Source organism: Achroia grisella, unplaced genomic scaffold (genome assembly GCF_030625045.1).
Source record: "Achroia grisella isolate CSIRO2021 unplaced genomic scaffold, CSIRO_AGI_Agris_v1 utg906, whole genome shotgun sequence".
NCBI lineage: Eukaryota > Metazoa > Arthropoda > Insecta > Lepidoptera > Pyralidae > Achroia > Achroia grisella.
In genome coordinates this window covers 2,492,739-2,511,888 of record NW_026713064.1, presented here as the reverse complement: position 1 = coordinate 2,511,888, position 19,150 = coordinate 2,492,739, and the positions used below count along the sequence as shown (strand labels likewise).

Genomic DNA, 19,150 nt, shown 5'->3' with positions numbered 1-19,150 from the left:
TTGTTAGAATAATTTCCGTTGGAACGCTTGGCCGTGTTACTCTCAGGAACAGCTTAATCTAATTGGTCACATAAAAGATACATCGATACATTGGTACATAAGAGCAAGATGTCGGAAGCTTAGATAGGAAGAAATAAAATGCATAAAGATATACAAAAGATATATTCCCTCACCTTTGTAGAAATATCATGTCATTGGAATGGAATCAACATTCATATAAAAAATATATATCAATAAAATAAATATAAATAAAATTGACAGATTCTCTGGTATTATTGTAGTGCATATTTCATCTCAAAATAAATAAATGCAGTATTTATATACCAACCCATTCATCATTAAATCTCATTACAGAAGTAATTCTTAACACAGTTAAAAATTTATAAACATAACAACTTAATATATAGGGAGTTTACAACTTGGCTTCAGACTGAAGCAGGGGTCCAAGTTTCTGGGCGAGCATCATGTTGCCTGCAATCTTGAGTTTCCCCTTCATGAATGCAACCTGTGGGCTTAGACTTCCAGATGCAATTTCTACCAGATCAGCGTCAGAAAGTGTCAAGGTTGTATCAGGCTTTCCACTCTGTGGTTCACCTTCGTAGGCTTCTCCCTTTTTCAAGTCCAAAGCTGTGAACAAAAAGTAACGATTCATTATTAATTACGTAGTTTAGAAGTTACAAATTATTATAATTGCCAAATAAGTATAACGATTTTTTATTAATATATGTACAAAAGGATGCTGAAACTGGTCTAACTTAGCACTCATTTATATAAGACTAAATATGTCGAAAACAAGTAAAATCCATTACAAAAGTACACAAGAAGAATGTTGAACTGAAAATATGTTGCTATATCCTCCGAGCATTATTGCCAATATTTTAACTCTTACCCCAAATCTATTAAGTAACTAATTCCCACAATCATTATAGATTAATGCAAGCAGAATACTCATCAATTATCTACATTTTAATTACATATACCTTCATTAACTAGTCTCAATTGAAAGATAATGAAATTTTAATTTATGTTTACCATCCAAGGTTGTCAATAAACAATTTGAAGGTTGGCTCCCAGGCAGTTGAATAAGTACAATTCTCTTACTGGTATACCCCAAATTATTAAACTTCAGTCTCATATAGGATATAAGAAAGAGTAGACTACGGACGTCTGCTCCTTCATCCCATTTTGTATGCTAGCAACGAAATTTATACCATAACCAACAATTGCATATGAGTAGGAACAAGACGCAAAGTCTTGCTATCTCGTTCTATCTTATATGTTACTATCGTGTTCGATCCTTTAATGAATTATTAGCCAATTATCTAGGGGGGTAATAATAATCAGTAGTACCTATCTAAATGACTGATCAGTATCAATACAATTAACATTACATAATTCAATACTCACTCCACTTCTTGACAACTTTGCCACTATCTGTGACGTTGTACAGGAACACTCCATTGACGCTCTTGCCCTTAGCCGGGTTCTTGGCGAGCTCATCCTTCATCCTTGCAAACAGACCATCACTCTTCAATTCACTCGCAGACACGGGTGAGCTGGTAACATTGCCCGTGACAACATTTTTCAAATCCACGTAAGCACCTGTTATATGACAAACCAATATATGTAAAATGTATCTTCAAATTATGTTATCTTTACATAGTATAAAATGTCGGTTCCGCTGTCTATTCGCTTAGATCTTTTAAACAATGCAACGAATTTTAATGCAGTTTTTATCAATGTTAGTAATTCAAGGGGCAGGTTTAAGCGTATAATATATATACACCTGTGCGAGGCAGATGCGGGAAGATCTTGTATAAGAAAGATGTCGTGGTTAACCCCATACTTGTGATGGCAACATTTCTCTGAATATATGTATTTTAATTCAATGTTAAGTCAAAGCTAGCTTACGCTATCTTTCGGATTAATTTCTTTTTTCGGATTAATTAATTTCTTTATCGGTGTTTCAATCATCAGAATAAGTCACAAATATAAATTAACACAGAAATTTATTGAAGTCGGCTAGATAACTCATTACCTTTGGATCCTGATAGGTATAGTAAACCACTAGGCCACATCGACACTTTCATTGTAGAATTATTTTGAACTATAATAGAAGCGGTGCGTGCTTCTAACTTGATACTATAAACTGTAGTACTTCATAATACTTAATACGCGACGAACCGCCGGTTACAGAATCGTTAATTGCGACCTCGTGACACCAGTGATTTAAATACATACAATAGCGTGACTGCCTTATTAGACCGTACCAAGTCATATCATTATCAACTGACTTAAAAAATTGACGTTTTCTTAATCATTTGTTATGTATAGACCTTACCAAATAAATTATTTAACTAATTTCATCGTCAGTTCGTATTTAAGGAATCTTAAGTCCCACAGAATACTTATGCATAGTTTTTAATGAGTGATAATGGAATGGTACATCCAAATGCGCTAACAGTGTGCGCTGGTGGTGTTTCAGTCAAGGATAATAAGATGAGCGTGTAGTCAGATCGTTAGCCCACCGGGGGACTGCGTGGAGGAAGATCTAACATGGTACACTAGTCACATTACTAAAAAACCCATCCCCTCATATATACATAGTATATGTACTAGTTATAATATGGCTATACTATACTATTCGTGTTCAGCATTTTATGACCGAAAGGAAATAATCTATGAGTATATAATAATAAGTAAGACGTAATCTAACCTGAAATGACAGTGGTGCCGGTTTCCTTGACCTTGGTCTGGAAGTGTACACGGCGACCTTCCAACCACATCTCGGTAGAAAGAGTTTGTCCAGGCATGACGGGTTTTGCGAAACGTGCTTTTAGTGCTTTCACGTTAGATGGATCGTTGCCACCGTATCTGTAAAATGATTTTTTTAAATTAAAATACTTAATTGTAACATGGGTCACGCCTTGGGCCAAACCATACGAAGGTTGTCTGCTAATCTTTTTTCATTACTTCTTATATGCAAAACATGACAAAATAAATATAACTGTCATGTCCTTCTTATAAGGAGTAATGAAAATTATAAAGAGATTATTCCTAAGTTTCGGGTTTGAACTGTAGTCGCTAAGAACCTATAAGACTCAGCAATCGTCTGCCGTTGAATAACACTGCTTTATTTCTTTCTTTCGCTTTCTGTTAGTTCTGCCATCAAACAATTGGAAAGCAAGCTGTGTTTAGTTCAAAGGATGAGATATGTCAATTATATCTTATGATATCTTAAAATCAAGTAAGGTGGCATAAACATCATGAATTGCAGAACATATAAGGTACTTATGACAGTAGGCATTTTTAGATATGTATATGAATTAAATTAAATAACATAGTAAAACTCCATTCCATTTTTTATTACATATTATAAACTAAAAAATAATTATAAATTATAAAATAAAAAATCTTAATGACTGTAAGAAAAAAAAAAATAACTTACTTGAGGAGAACGTGTCTTGCGGAGAAACCAAGTGACGCGAGTCCGTGTAGTATGGGCTTCTCGTATCCACTGACCAACGCTACATTTTTATCGATGTGTAGCGGATTTAAATCGCCTGATAACCTACAAATATTTATGATAAATAAAAAATCTTATCTATTGACGTCCAATTAGTAATTTATTGAAACTTTAGCACTGAAATAATTAGATAAGTAATATCGTTCATAGTTTTGCCTCCGTGATTTTATTGAATATGGAATAAATATTTGACATTTCAACCCTCTTTCATATATTCTTTATAATTGAGAATTTTTACTGTCATAGAAAGAGTCATTCTTCCTACATATATATACTAAATAGCGATTACATACGGATTTAAATAAGATGAGAATTATGCCATAGTAGTGTGCCAAATACCACAGACCCTGGTTCTAAAGATGGGTAGCACAGGAAGGATCTATTTATTACTTAATTTACTAAACAACTTTGTGTTTAAACAATTTTAAAGTACTACGTGAAGCATTTTTAAGCTTGTTTTTTTTAAACAAAGATTTTGCCATAGGTCTCTGGTACATTAGTACTACTAAACTATAGTCATAATACTAACACATATGAGGAATAGTATTACAGAGAATTATATAAGAGAAAATGAAAAGAAACATAATTGAACATAATATTATAGGGTTTAATCAAATAGTATGCAGTAATTTAGGACGAGTAGACAACAAGGTCTTAATAAATAGGAATATAACGATTTATACATATATATATTTATTTTAATATTTAATTTTAGTTATAAGTTACATTACTCATTCACATCCTGGCATCGAGGTATCGTTTAATTACATTCATACATAAATTTGATCGACTCATTTTATGCATAGTGTAAAGTCCGCTAAAAATCGTTGTCTGGCTTATATGCAGTGTGGACAATTTATCTTATTATTTTGAACATTTTTTTAAATATTTTGACTAATATATTAGTCAAAATGTTCAAATTAAAGTTAATAATAATAATAAATCTGAACAATCAACACAGCGTCATCTAGACCCAAGTTAGAGCTTGTATTACAGGTACTAGATAAGTGAATGTCAATACATTAAAATTTTAAGGAAGAGGGAAGGCATTGCTAGTAACGGAGAATAGTTATCCTAATTTTACTACCCCTGGAAGCCATCTTTGTTATTTCCGGGTGAAAACGTCACGATGGGCTAATTGTTGTAGAAATATGTAGTAAAACTATTTATGACGGGAAAAATGTATTTAATGGTAAGATGGTAGAGAGTGAAGTGACATAATATAATTTTGTTTTTATAATTTTGATTAGAGAATACAAGAAAACTTTAAATATATCAAAAGAGTTTCTCAACACTAACAGACCCTAACTTCATGTCCATGCTATCGTCGCTGGTGCCCCGTATGCGTATACAGGATACACCATTACCATCCATTAAATATATAGAACGTCCAGACCAATACAAACACATATATTATTATTATTATTATTACCGCATCGGTTTTTCATGATGTTGGCCGCATCTAGCCTTTACAGATTTACTGGTTTTTGGAGTTGAGCTGACTGAACCGATAGTGATATAACGTCTCCAAACCCTTACGAAAAAACTTACTTATGGAGCAGCTACATGCTAACTCCTGCTTGACGGATACGACTCTAGAAGTTTCAACACTCGGAACAATCTGTCCTGATTTTTATTCCCGTTGTAATAGGATAGGAAATTGATCAGAGGAGAATTATTGCTTCAACTATATGAAGAATGATATTATTTCTATTACATTAACAGTAACATTGATGTATAATATAGTAAATGGAAGTAAAGTCAGTATTGGGTAAAGTTTTGTGCAAACTTCTATAGTCCAATGATAACAGCGCGAATTGTTTACACTAGTCCAATATATTGGTACCTACATTGATAATATTATTATGACTGATTTAATTCTATCGTTTGAAACGTTGATAAACAATCTAGTTTTATCACGTAATAGTGACACTGTGTACATATTACTGACGTTCGTAATTATTATAACTTCAACTAATAAAAACAAGTACATAGTATCTATTTATTATCTTTGGAAAACAACAGTCGCAAGAATTGAACTATTCTATGTATAATATACAACAAGACGTACTACATTTGAATATAAGTCCACTTTTCAATAATATAGATGTAACTTGCCCTAAAAACTAGGATATATTTTATATCTAGGAAATCGGTAGACATTACATCTACAAAATATTTTTAAGATAAAAATATTTTTGTTATAATAACAGGTACCTTGAGTACATTAGAGTAGTCAGGTCGTATCTAAATATTTATTTCACAGACGAACTGTAATAGTGACATTTGTTACAATTTGGCGTTTAAATCAAATCAACAATTATTTATTTATGAAGGACATTTTAGTCGCTTTTAAATTTTTTTATATTAATGCTTTTCCTATAGTCCAGTTCAGTATACAGATCAATTCAGAATCAGTGGAGAAGAACTGGCAAGAAACTCAACACTGTATACGTATGTAGGTGTCTATATGTAACAATAAACAAAAATTCTGTGCATGTACAACTATTGCCATGCACATTTGTCATTTAAGTAATCGTTAAATACGTAATAGGCTTCGTTAAAGAAATACGATTTAACGGATGTTATAAATTTACTAATGAATTAATCAAAATAAATTTTCTATGTACCTAAAAAGTATTAGAAATTAAGTACCACTTTCACCTTTATGTGTTTGATATATATATTAGATGAAAGTAACATTAAATGTACGATAATATTACATACCTATACAAAGCGGCCTGGTCCTCAGCAGTGCGTTGTTCGACGACAGCGTCGGGGGCTCTCTTCGGCACGGGTTGGACATCAACTCCGCGGCTACTGGTACGCTGTCCACCGAACCCTCCTTGGCCAACCACGAATATGTGCTGCTGAGTGCGGAATAACAGCCTTGTTTCCTGGTACACCTCGCCTGATTAAAAATAATTTCATGGTGTTTTAATAAATAATACCGTGTTACCACAACAAAACAAACTTTAATCGCTTTATTAAGGATAACTAAATCAATGTAAGAAAATACTAAGATATGACACATTAAAATACACCGAATAAAGAACCTCTTCCTTTTCGAAGTCGGTTGAAAATATTATACAAACATTTTAGATACTAGAATAATCTATGTTTTTTTAATACTGAGTATTTTGTTATAATGGGATTACATATCTTAGTTAGTCATTATCTGATAAAGCACTTCCAGCAAAAAAGTTAATGTTTCTAATACCTTTACTAAAAAAAAGGAGTTCCAAGAAGAATTTAACTTCAGCAGCAATTTCCATGTCTTTTCTCGGGCGTCAAGCCGCATATTAGTGAATATAACAACTTTAGTTTTGTTCATAAAGCACACGGTAAAAGAAAAATAGGAACAACTTAAGTGTAAAAAGAACAGTAAAATATAATTAAGAACAATAAGGTATATACTATAAATATACCTTAATAATAATACTTACTGTTCACAATAACAACTGCATTAGCGCCCTTATCCAAAATATCCGCAACATAAACGCGTGTATCAAAAGCACCTTCAGTGCCGGGGAAGTCATCAACGAACTCAATATATTGTTCTCCATGAAGAATCTAAAATAAATATACACATTTGAATATGATTTAAATATATGGATATTTTTACTTTGCTATTTGAGATATCTTTGAGCTAATTCACAGTCATAGCTTTCGAATCTCAAGACATTTAAAAATTATATTAATTCACTCTTTCTCTTTTGATAAATATTCATGATTAACGGGAAAAAAACGAATGTGTATTTTTAATACTATGAAACTATACGATTTCTGTACACATTGTTAGTTTTTAGATTATTAATTCCTTTCTTTTCTTTGATAATATTCATATACATAATACAGATACCACCAATACGCCTTGCATAGTTTGCCGTGAAAAATAAAGGTAGTTTAGATTTTAAGCTTATGGAATGAAGAGCTTCCATTAGCTTAAAATTTAAACTGTTCTAATAATATAGATTGATTATTATCTATTTATTTATTAGGTTCATAATTTAGTAGGTATGTTAACATCAAACTTGCGGTACATTAAGATCGAATTTTTGGCGCATTTGAATGCAGCATATTGTTATTTAAGTATGTCGAGGTTATCTTGTTTACCAATACACACCACTATTCATATCTACGAGCAACGTTTACCGTTTTTATCAGATAGACTATGAATTTCAATCTCTGTATAGTGTGTAATGATCAAAACATTTTCTCTTATCCAACAATATAAAAAGAAAAGATTTAAATTATTATAAAACAGTTAGTATGTGGTAATTTAAAAATACTGGACAAATTAAAAATAAACTTTCACGAATACATATCTTCATTATCGATGAATAACATACACGGGTAATATTCAATAAGATTAATTAGTAATGGATAATATTATAATACTGTAGAAATTATTTCTATATTGTATATACTTACATTGGTAAAGTCCGCTACCTTTCCGGGAGGCATGGCAGCGGGCACTACGGGGGCTTCCATGCACATTCCCGCCAAAATGAAGTACGTTGGTAAGACGGAGAAGTTCTCATCAGCCTCATATAGGAATTTCAAGTCGCTAGAATTCGACACAGAGGCCCCAACTACAAATTTTAAAAAGATATAAATAAGTATAATATTAATTTACACAAATTAATCAAATATTTCTAATAGATATAAGATACACCAGCTGAACCCTGTTATAAGTTTTTTTTATACGCGCTGGTGGTAATCCACTCCTTTCAATAATCAATAATGTAAATTACTTTTTGTTGAGTACCGTAACACCAACCACGACAATGTATTTTCATCTTATATATTTTATACGTATTTTTATGTATTTGAGGTATAAGTAAAATAGGCCATGATGAGTTGCTTGAAGTAAAGAAATACATAATCAAAATATATTACTACTATCCCAATCAATTTTTTTGTAATATCATTGAATTCTAACTGGTAATATTTTATTTAATTAAGCAAACTATGCTAATAATATTGCGTTAATAATGTAAGATTATGCATCATCTCTCAACTGTATATGCGTAGTTGTCGGATGTATATAAATAGTTACAATTTATGACTAGTCATCATAGGTATAATGTATATAAAACATTCAAATTTCATGTCTATCAAGATGAACACTAGGAAGATCAAGGTGCACGTATTTTCCTCTGAAGCATGCCTGAAAAACCACAGTGATATAACACGTGCGTTTAAACCTTTTCGGTGATGCGCATACTTAGCGCACTGTAGTCTGTGTCAGTGGTGGATTAACGTGCAACATTTCGTGCATTGTAATAAAAAAAAAGTAGCCTTTTAGACATTCTTGTGATATTTTTTATACAAAATGTCATTGTTATTGTGTAATTTCTTAAATCTTTTAACACAGAGTTATTCTATTTTTTTCAATTAATCTGTAATCACAAATTGTAGACAAACGACTTTGTATCGGTCTACAAATTAGTATCGAAGTATAAAACGTACGTTTTACATTCTTTTTACAAAAATCTTATAATGATGATAGCTATCCTAGTTGTACTGATTAAAATATATTAAAAAATACGCGATAATAGTAATATACATTATCATTCATTAATTAAGTAGATATTTTAATGAAATCGTTTTTCATAAAAAACATATCTACAGGAATCAGCTGCCGGATCTTGTACTATATCTAATCTAATTATTTCTTCAATGTTACGAGGAATTTCAATTACCTAACCAAAGTGACGCTACTTTTTAAATTAAGACATTCAACATTAAATTGATGAAGCAATTTAATGTTGAATGTCTTAATTTAAAAAGCCTGCTTTTACTTTATGTTACTTCTTGACATTATTACTTCTGTACAGAAAATTTATTCGATTGATTTTTACATAAAGTGACAGAAATGAGAATCTACACCTTAAGTGGAACTTTTGTAACCTCATTTAAATTAAAAACTCAGTTAGGTAGATGGTCGTCTTATGGCCTTGTATGATATATTCTATTTAGTAGTTAACAACTCACTAATCAAAACAGACTTAAAATATGGTACTGTAATCAGTCTATTTTATAAAAAAACATAGTAAAACAAAATTATTGAACAAGTGCAAATTTGTATCGTAATTAACTAGTTCAATTTAAGAACTTAATCTGTCTACATCGTGACTATATCAAGTACAGTGCAAATAAAGATTTATTCTATATATTTAATAGAATTATTTTGAATTGAAATACAATATATATATTATAAAATGTTTACCTCCGAGTGCGTACAGGACAGCGTCTTTGGAATTATATTCGTACTTGGACCAATAGGATTCTCGGCCATTCTCGTCTAACTTCGCGCGGTCCTCAAATTCCTGCGAGACATTAACAATTTATAGTGTAAGTGGAATCCATTATAATACATTTACTTATAAAATGAATATTTATATCTTGTTACTATGCGACATTAATAAATACTTAATCGATATATAAATAAAAACATTTTGAAATTACACTTTCCTCTCTTATTCTAACTTGCTTTTCTTCTTTTAAAGTAAGGATATTAAAATAAAACTAATAAAAATATTTTGCACTACTTTGTAAACATTGTATAATTGACACTAGTGTCTCTCGAAGGTTTTATTTCTATGTAATTGTTACAAAACTTAGTAGCAAGTAATGTTACTATAAGTATTTCAGTACATTCGCACCGACCCTAGGTCAGCGATATCTTACATTGACATGTTTCTGTATATAATTTATAATATATTATTGTACGTTTGAACATATTAAAAACTATATGACGGCCGCGGTGCTCTGGTGATTTAGCACAATTACTGCCGATGATCGTGGGTCGATTCCTCGCACAGTACAAACATTTGTATTCATGAGTATAATTGTTTGTATTTGTCTAGGTTTTCTATATATATTGTATATAAAAAAATGTATCTAAGTATTTATATCAATTGTCTAGCACATTACACAAGCTCCACATAGCTTGGAACTCTGCTTAGATTGCGCAGTGGTTAGTTCTGGGGTTATTATTCTAATTATAAATTAATAAATAATTCTTTTGGTAATAAATAATTTAAATATACCTGTAATCTTTCGACTAAGTTGACGGTAACGTTGGCGATTGGGGAAACATGTTCAGCATTCCTCATGTCCACTACTTTTGGCCATTTTGCTTTGACAGACTCAATAGTCACTGGGTCAGCTGGCTTGTCCCTATATCATCGAAAATAAAAAAATATATATATAATATCTTGGACGTGTTTAATCACGTTTACCTCATCGTAAATATTCAATCAATTTATAGATTTAATATTACATTAGAAGATTATTATTCTAAAGAGGTGTCGCCGTAATGCATGCATGCAGTATGTTAATACAGCATGTGTATAGTACTGTCAATTTAGCTCTGTTTGATTTTTTTTGTATTGCTATTTGATGAGTTGCAGTTCTATGTAATTTTCGATGCTTAGTTTTTAGTAGTAATTTACATGACAGAAAATGTAAATTCTATGAATGATAATCATAATCTTTTAAATTATAAACAATCACTATGTAGAATATCCGAAAATCCCAGGAAAAATAGCCCTAGCCATAATACAGATATAATATATATACAGAATACATACCTGAGTACACTGCCAACAGATCTCACTAGATGTGCTTTATGTGCAAATCCTAAGGTGGAGTCAATCACTTGTGCGGTATCCTCGAATGACTCGTGCACCATATAAGCCTACAAAGTTACATTTTAATGGAACAAAACTTATAAAAAAAAGTCTTAAAAATAACACTTGTCGAGTCTTTATTTTGTATGTAACATACTGTTTTATTTCAAAACGAACATAAGTACACTTTCTAATTTGGAATTTAAGTTACATAGTATCATAGTTATGAGGTTTAGATAAGTTATGTTTCCAACTCTAATTCCAATTCCTACTGAATAATGCTTCACGAATTAATATTAATTCGTGAAGCATTATTCAGTTGGAATTATTTTCTAATTATGAATTGTGCATCATATTTTCTATCAACCGGTGGTTAATTCATTATAAGCGTATTTATTGAATTTTACGTACGTATGTATATATTTTATTTATTATATAACAAAAGCAGTATAAATGATATACTTACAACAACAGGCGCAATAAGTTCTGGTTTCATGGCGTCGAACATATCTGGGGGTAGGATGCCCTCAGTGAGACGAGATGCCGCTGTCGGCACAATTGTGTTAATCTTAATGTTGTATTTTGCACCTTCCAACGCTAATGTGTTCATAAATCCGACTAGACCCATTTTTGCCGTGCTAAAATAAACGAGTAAAGCAATAAATGGTTAGCCACTTCTCATTCCGATGTTTTCAGGTTTAATTCCTATAATGCAATGCAATTAACCTATAATGTAAAAAATAATAGTATTCTTTTCCTTTAATATGGACTGCGTATCTTCTATATATATTAATTATTACGAAAATATATTAATTACTAACATTGTAGTATTATCATAGTAAAAGTTTTGGTTAGTTCGAATGGCGCTTTAGATGATTCAGTCCAGTCAGTGCCAGTCATTTACTCCGAAATATGTTTAAGGATATCAATAGAAATTTTGTAGTGTATAAATGTATTATTTTTATGAAACAATAAATTACGACAGACTGTCTATCTGTGGTATTGTTGACCGGGAGTATTACACATAAATTGGAAAAATGGAAGTAAAACGTCCCAAATAAACTATTTGACTATTGAAATAGCTAATGCAAGTACAGTGTCACCAGTCAGCAACGTTAGGAAGTGAAAAAACGAGTTAACCCTTCGGGGGTCAGCAAGTGTCACCATATGAAGGTTTTTAATAGATAACTAAATAGCGCTAAATCTTACCTGTAGTTAGCCTGGCCAAAATTGCCAACCAGACCAGCATTGCTGGAAGTCATTACAATGCGGCCGAAATTTTGTTTCTTGAATGTCTCCCATGCTGCCTGTGTTGGCTTGAAGGAGCCTTTTAAGTGGACTGCTTGAATCAGGTCCCAGTCCTAATTATATAATAATAACAAATTATAACAATCATTCATTGTATTTTAAACGACATAACATGCACTATTTATTTGTGTCCTTCTATACCTCACTATACTGTCTAAATCTTCAGGAACGTCTTAAATTGCCTTCCGTAATTCAACTATCTAGAAAGCGCTGTACGAAATTGATAAGCTAGAGCAATGTTTCAAATTAGACTTGATTTCTTGTATACTACCCACTAATATCATCGCTAAATATAAATACTTTCAATAAAAATGTTTCAGTTGAGTTTCTTCTCAACTGAAATTAGCATATCTTTATAGTGATAAACTTTAAGAGTATATACTTTTAGGACTTTGACTTTGAATAGTATCTGTCTTTTTTACTCGAAAGTATTTGCCTCCATTTTAGAAGCGTATCTACTTTAATTTTGTCAACATTGAACTCGTTTTGGCAGAACAATATTTTGAAGTATATATAGTTCAGACTTTAGCAGACACCGGGCCAGTTACGTTCAAGCAAGAATGGTTAAGTAACTATTATCTATAGATATCATACTGAATACTTTATTGTACTATCTATTAAATATATAATAAAACTCAAGTGCTATGCACTGATAAGTTATTATTCAGTGATAATTAATCAGTGTAAGAACTATAAATACATTCAACACTTATGATTATTACATACATTATATAGTGATGAATCACTAACAACGACTAAGAATTCGTGTATGATGAAACATATTTTTTAATGGCACGACCATTAGAAAATATGTTTCATCATGTATGAGGCTACATGTTTATTTTTTGTTAATGTTTTTTTTATGTAATTGAAATGGCAAACAAACTGACGGCCTACTTGATGATTAATGGCAACCGTCGGCGTCGCCTATACAGGAAAAGTGCGCCAGGTAGATCACATTATTGTATAAACCCAGTAATATTTTTTTAATGGGTTATAATGGAATGGTGCTCCCATCAGCGCTAACGGATTACCCTTGGACACCAATGGAAGATGAGATCAGACCATTTAGCCCATCGTGAAAATTCACGATTTCCAGGGTATTCCACGTGGAAGTCAACCTGACATAGTACATTGCTAGCTAAATAATGGGTTCATTAATCACAGTCATTACTAACAGTTCCATATCTAATCCTAATATTGTAAGTACTAGTTTTATGTTCTGTTCTGATATTAAAGTACATGATAATTTCTGGTTAAAATTCGGGATAAAGAAATCATTCGAGTAAATTACAATATATATATATATATAATCTATGAAGAATTAAAGAAGACACTAATAATAAAGTCATACTACAGAAAAAATAATCTCAGACAGATATTAATCCCATGATCATAAAAGTATTTAACTAAAACTAGTTTAACATCTCTAATAGACGCTAAACAAACATGCATTAATTAAACAGCGCAGGAGCGCAGCAATGTTTAACACTTTAGTCAGAGTTTAGTTCTATGCGTATTTATTTAGAGAATGTTTGTAATATTTTTTGTAGTAGGTAAGACTAAATGTCTATGTAGCACAATGCCTACATTTTTTTTTCTACTTCAAATAAATGAGTTCTTTGTATTAAAATACGATTATAGACTGCATTAGATATATGTAGTTTGTAAACTTATAAGAAATATTTCATGTTATGTTAGACTGTTTTCAATCTATCATAGATAAACAAATAATACTAGATACTAATTATTTCCAGTATTTTTGATTCATTTAATCAAAAATACTGTTACTGTAATACACGATTTTAAAATGTTTACACAAACAAGTAACATTATCAACACGTTAATGAATATAAAATATAATGTAATCAGTATGCAAAATAGAATAGCAGCCAAAACACAAACATAAAAGAGATAATGACAGTATATAAATAAGAACTATACCTATAATATAAATCTATTTTAGCATGTCACAGTGGAAAATGTACAATGACTCGTCTCCGCAGACGTCATAAGTCATTTGGGTCACTGTGGGACTTAGGTTATATACCAACAGACATATGTGGGAGAACTATGTACGGGTTAACGAAAATGTGAGCGCAAAGTGCGGCCTTCCGCCCCGACCGTGCACTCAATGAACTCGGTAGAGATATTTTTAAATAGCTCTAATAGCTTAGCTTAAGTTAGTTAGGTTATGTAAATCAAGGATACAGGCATGATTGTACAATATTAGTAGTAGATTGTACTAGAAGTACAAAGTACAGGTACTACTAGACATTGTGTAAAATCGTCTGCGTGGTAACCTGTCTTACGCATCTCAGTCAGCTGCAAAATAGCTTTATAAGTTGTCTTTCTGGTGAAACTTTCAGGACTAACATTTTAGTTATCTAACTTAGGTAACAGTAAGGAGTACTAGAAATGTATAGAGTAATATAGTACTATAGAAGCTTCATAAGACGACGCATAGTACGAGGTGTTTTTAAAAATGTATGCTAAGATTGCCACTTTCGTATCGTTTCGACAGTCATGTTGTGTACCATTCCAAATACATAAAAATACTATTGTAGTTTGAATGAAATGAAATGAAAATGCTTAAATTTCAAAACATCACAAACACTTAGGTTTATTTGAATATTGTACAAAAACCGTACCTGATCAGACATCTTCTGGAAAGACCTGTCGCGAAGTATACCGGCATTATTGATGAGAATATCAACGCGGCCGAAATTATCTAAGGCTGTCTTTATAATCTTGTCTCCTTCAATCACGTTGTTGTAATCAGCAACCGCAATACCACCTGGTGAATAAAATAACATTACTGTAGTGAGGGAAGATTCTACATACATATATAAATTTATAGTAAACTATAATAATACTAACTGTGCCCGCGATTTCACCCCCGTGAAATTTATAGCCTGTGTTATTCTGATGTAGAAGCTATATTATTGTAAAGATTCATTAATATCAATTCAGTAGTTTTTGCGTGAAAGAGTCACAAACATACATCGATCCCAATTCTTCTCTGAAATATATGAATTGACAGCAAGGAATAATTTGTATGAGAGAAAGAAAGTAAGACTTTTAGATTTTTCCAGAAAAACTATATAGCTTTTCTCTTTTGCATTAAAAGGTAATTTGGATAGTTTATAATATCCATCTCCTCTCATACCATTTATGCTAATAGTTACGATCAAGGCAAAAAAATAAAATAATAAAGGTAAACGCCTCAGTTACCATAAAACTATTTGTGTTACGATCAGATTAACTATATTAATAAGATAAACCGAGACAGAGATAAAAGTAGACATACATATAAATACGAAAGTGTGTTTGTCTGTTTGTTTGTTACCTTATCACAACTAAACAGTCGGTTCTTATTGTAAGTGCATTTTGGTAGTGAAATCTGACTGTATAATTCCATAAAATAACAATTCTATAAAAAAAATCCGGATACAAATATCTATTGCAACTTTAAAATAGAGAGAAACTATGAAAAACATATCAGTGATTCAAAAGATTTACAGTACAAGGACTAACTGCAGACAGATAAGATTATTTTAAAAAGAAAAACATATTACAACCAGAGCTTATTCTGCATGTTACTATTATATCCCACATGAGAACCTGTTAATCTCACCTAAATCAGTTGAGTAATGAATGCCTGACTTATGCATAGTTTCTAAAATTGGTAGAAAGTAGTAATAGTAATAAGTATAAAGTTAGTAGTAATAGTCTAAAGTTTAATTTTGTATTACAATAAAAATTATCTTCGAGGTGATCCTAGGAACAAAAAGATATCGAAAACAGTGTTTAGAATATGTTAGTAAATAAAGATGCATAAGATTCTACAAGTAAATACAATCCATGGATATTTTTAATCTATGATGTAGAATTCAAATGTTGTTTAGAAATTATTTGTTATGTAAAACCACAGATAACATAATATTACATAGTAAAACACAGAATTTTCAATATGTTAAATACTTTGTAGCTATGTACAGAAATTTAATTGACTTACTATGTTTTATAATTTAGGGTCAATTGGTTCGACTTCATTCAGAAGTCTTCTTCAATTCTCATACATAGTTATAAACTATTACCAAAATGAACATAAGCCTTAAAAATATTATAGTAAATATTATGTTGTTACCCAGGACTTTGCCTACTGTTTTTGATATAAATGATAGCCTATGTTCATCCTGATGATACAACATCTCTTTAAATCAAATTTCATTGATCTATTTACAAAGTTTCACACTTATAATATTGGTATAGATGAGTGTGAATATTCCAAAAATATGCACTATGGGACTTTAAAAAGTAATATAAATATTCAAAACAAAACATCCATTATGCATGAGCTACTCTCTTCCGAGAGTCTCCTCTTTCACTGTGAAAAACAATATTTGTGACATTTTCTGGTGGATATATATGAATTATCATACATGGTAGTTTATTTAACTAGTACCAGTACTTTATTTAAATTAAGTAGATTAATCCATGAAATATAGTGAATTCACTGAAAGAACATTTGACTTTGGAAATTGTTGCATTTATATACAACAACATTATTGCTATGGATGTCAAAATTTGAAATTCATAAACATGTATTACTTATTATTTTATTTTAGGTGAATTTTAGTACTACCTTTGTCTGATATCAAATACTTTATAACATAAATAATGATATTCAGCACTTAAATACCTATTGTTTGTAATCATGATAAAGTCCACAATGTTAATTAAAGCCATTGTAATATATTAATTTATGTTTGTTCCAGCAAGTAGGTATTACTTGTTGTATCACATAGTGATAAATTTTATACAAACTTATCAGAGTAAAAATACATATATTTGTTATTAAATCTATACAACAAATAATTGTTATATTAAAAATTTGCATTTGGCATGCCTATGCCATAACATATAATGATGGAGTTTTCTAATTATTATAATAATAAACTGATGGCTTTCAGACATCACTTCCTAAACATATATTTTAAATTAAAGATATCAACTCTGAAAATTAGATTCAATATTTTTCAAGAATTACTTCCCCACCAACTCAGTTACTAAATTAGAGTTAATCTACACATACAAGAATATAATACAGTATAATATACATATGTATATATCTATAGTGCATAATAAAACAATACTTCCACCAAGGACTGAAATTATTTCATAGAAAAACACCTGAAAGATACCAAAACAAATGGCAGTTCATCCTAAACTTAAGCTTTAATATGCATTATTACAATTGTATATAATGTCATTTGAACACAGAAAGACCAGAGTTTCAAATCAAAATAATATATTCGTGTAGGACATTTTAGCTGCTTTTTAATGTTAAGTTTTTTGTATTAATATTTTTCCTTACCGTCAATACCATCCCTACAGTTCAGTATAAGGACAATTGAAAAGAACTGCCTTACCAGTATTGAAAAGAACTGGTAAGTAACTCAACAGAATTCCTTTTTTTAAATTAGTAAATTTACATTGTACATAGGTGTCTATGTCTAACATTAAAGGAAATACAACTGCATGAGCAACTATTACCATGCATGTTTGTGATTTTACTCTAATTGTTAAAGGAATAAAGATATTTTGATTTAATTTAATTTGGTATCTGAATTTCAATTTAACATGATACTTACCATTATCCTTAATTTCTTTAACGACAGCATCGGCGAAGGTAGAGGTACCACCGCCATCTTTGCCGCCTCCAAGGTCGTTCACTACCACTTTGGCACCTCTTGATCCCAATAAGAGTGCGTAAGCCTTTCCGAGACCGCCACCGGCGCCGGTGACTACGGCAACACGACCGTCGTAGCGAAGTTGATCCATTCTTGGCAAAATCAGAATGCGAAATGATTATTCTAACAAATAACTGGAGCGTTTGAACAATTGATAACGACTAAGAATCAAAGTCCAAGACTGAAAGTACCAGTTTACTTGTTGACAGGAGCAAAAGTATGTTATTACATTTGGATTGTAAATAAAAGCTCTTTACAACATAAAATCTTGTTAATACATACTTTTAACGTTAAGTAGATATTAAAATAGAAAAATGGATAACGTTTCTAATAATATGAAAAAAGTATCAATAATTATTTAAACATAACAAAAACATGACATGACATAAAGTCATAAATTACAGATTCAAAGAAACAGGACCACAGAAAACATAGACAGCTGTCAGATTGACATTAAAAAAAATAGTTTTTAAATGTCACAGGACTTTGAACCTTATTGCTTTTAAATAAGCTCTTATTTTTCAATTTGATTGATGTCAATAGCCTCTGCCCTCAATGCCCATGGTTACAAAATATCGTGCGAACCTTAATAATTTTAGATAGTGTATATCAGTACAATAATTACATGATAAACAATTGACATAATGAAATTAGTTGCAGATATCAGTTAGTAATAGTAAATTCATTGCAAGTAATGAGTATCTTTAAGTTCATATTTGATACTTAGTTAGTTAGTGGTGGTTAGTATAGGGTAATAACTAACTTGTTAGTAATTGTAACTAAACTCACACACAAGAGACATTGCTAACAAGAATGATCATTGTTAGCAATGTAGGTTTTTTTTATTGTTTCGGAATATTTTTATGAAATAATAATTACTGATGATTTTGCCACGACGGCATGTCCTCATATTGCCCCAC

At 30.9% G+C, this 19,150-nt stretch overlaps 1 protein-coding gene across 2 annotated transcripts; it reads right to left on the bottom strand.

The window, feature by feature from the left end:
* Positions 1-147: 147 nt before the first annotated feature.
* Positions 148-18,373, bottom strand: LOC131853780 (peroxisomal multifunctional enzyme type 2). 2 transcript variants are annotated; one of them, XM_059204821.1, is made up of 14 exons: positions 18,132-18,373; positions 15,126-15,271; positions 12,376-12,527; positions 11,633-11,804; positions 11,128-11,234; positions 10,585-10,714; positions 9,762-9,861; positions 7,961-8,121; positions 6,973-7,099; positions 6,254-6,437; positions 3,449-3,571; positions 2,717-2,874; positions 1,408-1,602; positions 148-627 (listed from the first exon to the last, which is right to left on the bottom strand). In XM_059204821.1, exons 1-14 carry the CDS (start codon positions 18,319-18,321, stop codon positions 413-415), a joined length of 2,160 nt encoding a protein of 719 aa, XP_059060804.1. In that variant the 5' UTR covers positions 18,322-18,373; the 3' UTR covers positions 148-412. The 2 variants fall into 2 exon arrangements, with proteins under 2 accessions (XP_059060804.1, XP_059060803.1); XM_059204820.1 differs by lacking the exons at positions 2,717-2,874; positions 3,449-3,571; positions 6,254-6,437; ... (7 more) ...; positions 15,126-15,271; positions 18,132-18,373 and adding an exon at positions 2,039-2,164.
* Positions 18,374-19,150: the final 777 nt, after the last annotated feature.

Coding starts and splice junctions, on each gene's coding strand:
- LOC131853780 (XM_059204821.1), bottom strand. CDS start 18,321: ATGGATCAACTTCGCTACGACGGTCGTGTTGCCGTAGTCACCGGCGCC. Junction 12,528..15,125: donor TCCAGAAGATGTCTGATCAG/GTACGGTTTTTG, acceptor TTATATAATTAG/GACTGGGACCTGATTCAAGC. Junction 7,100..7,960: donor AGGTAGCGGACTTTACCAAT/GTAAGTATATAC, acceptor TATTTATTTTAG/ATTCTTCATGGAGAACAATA.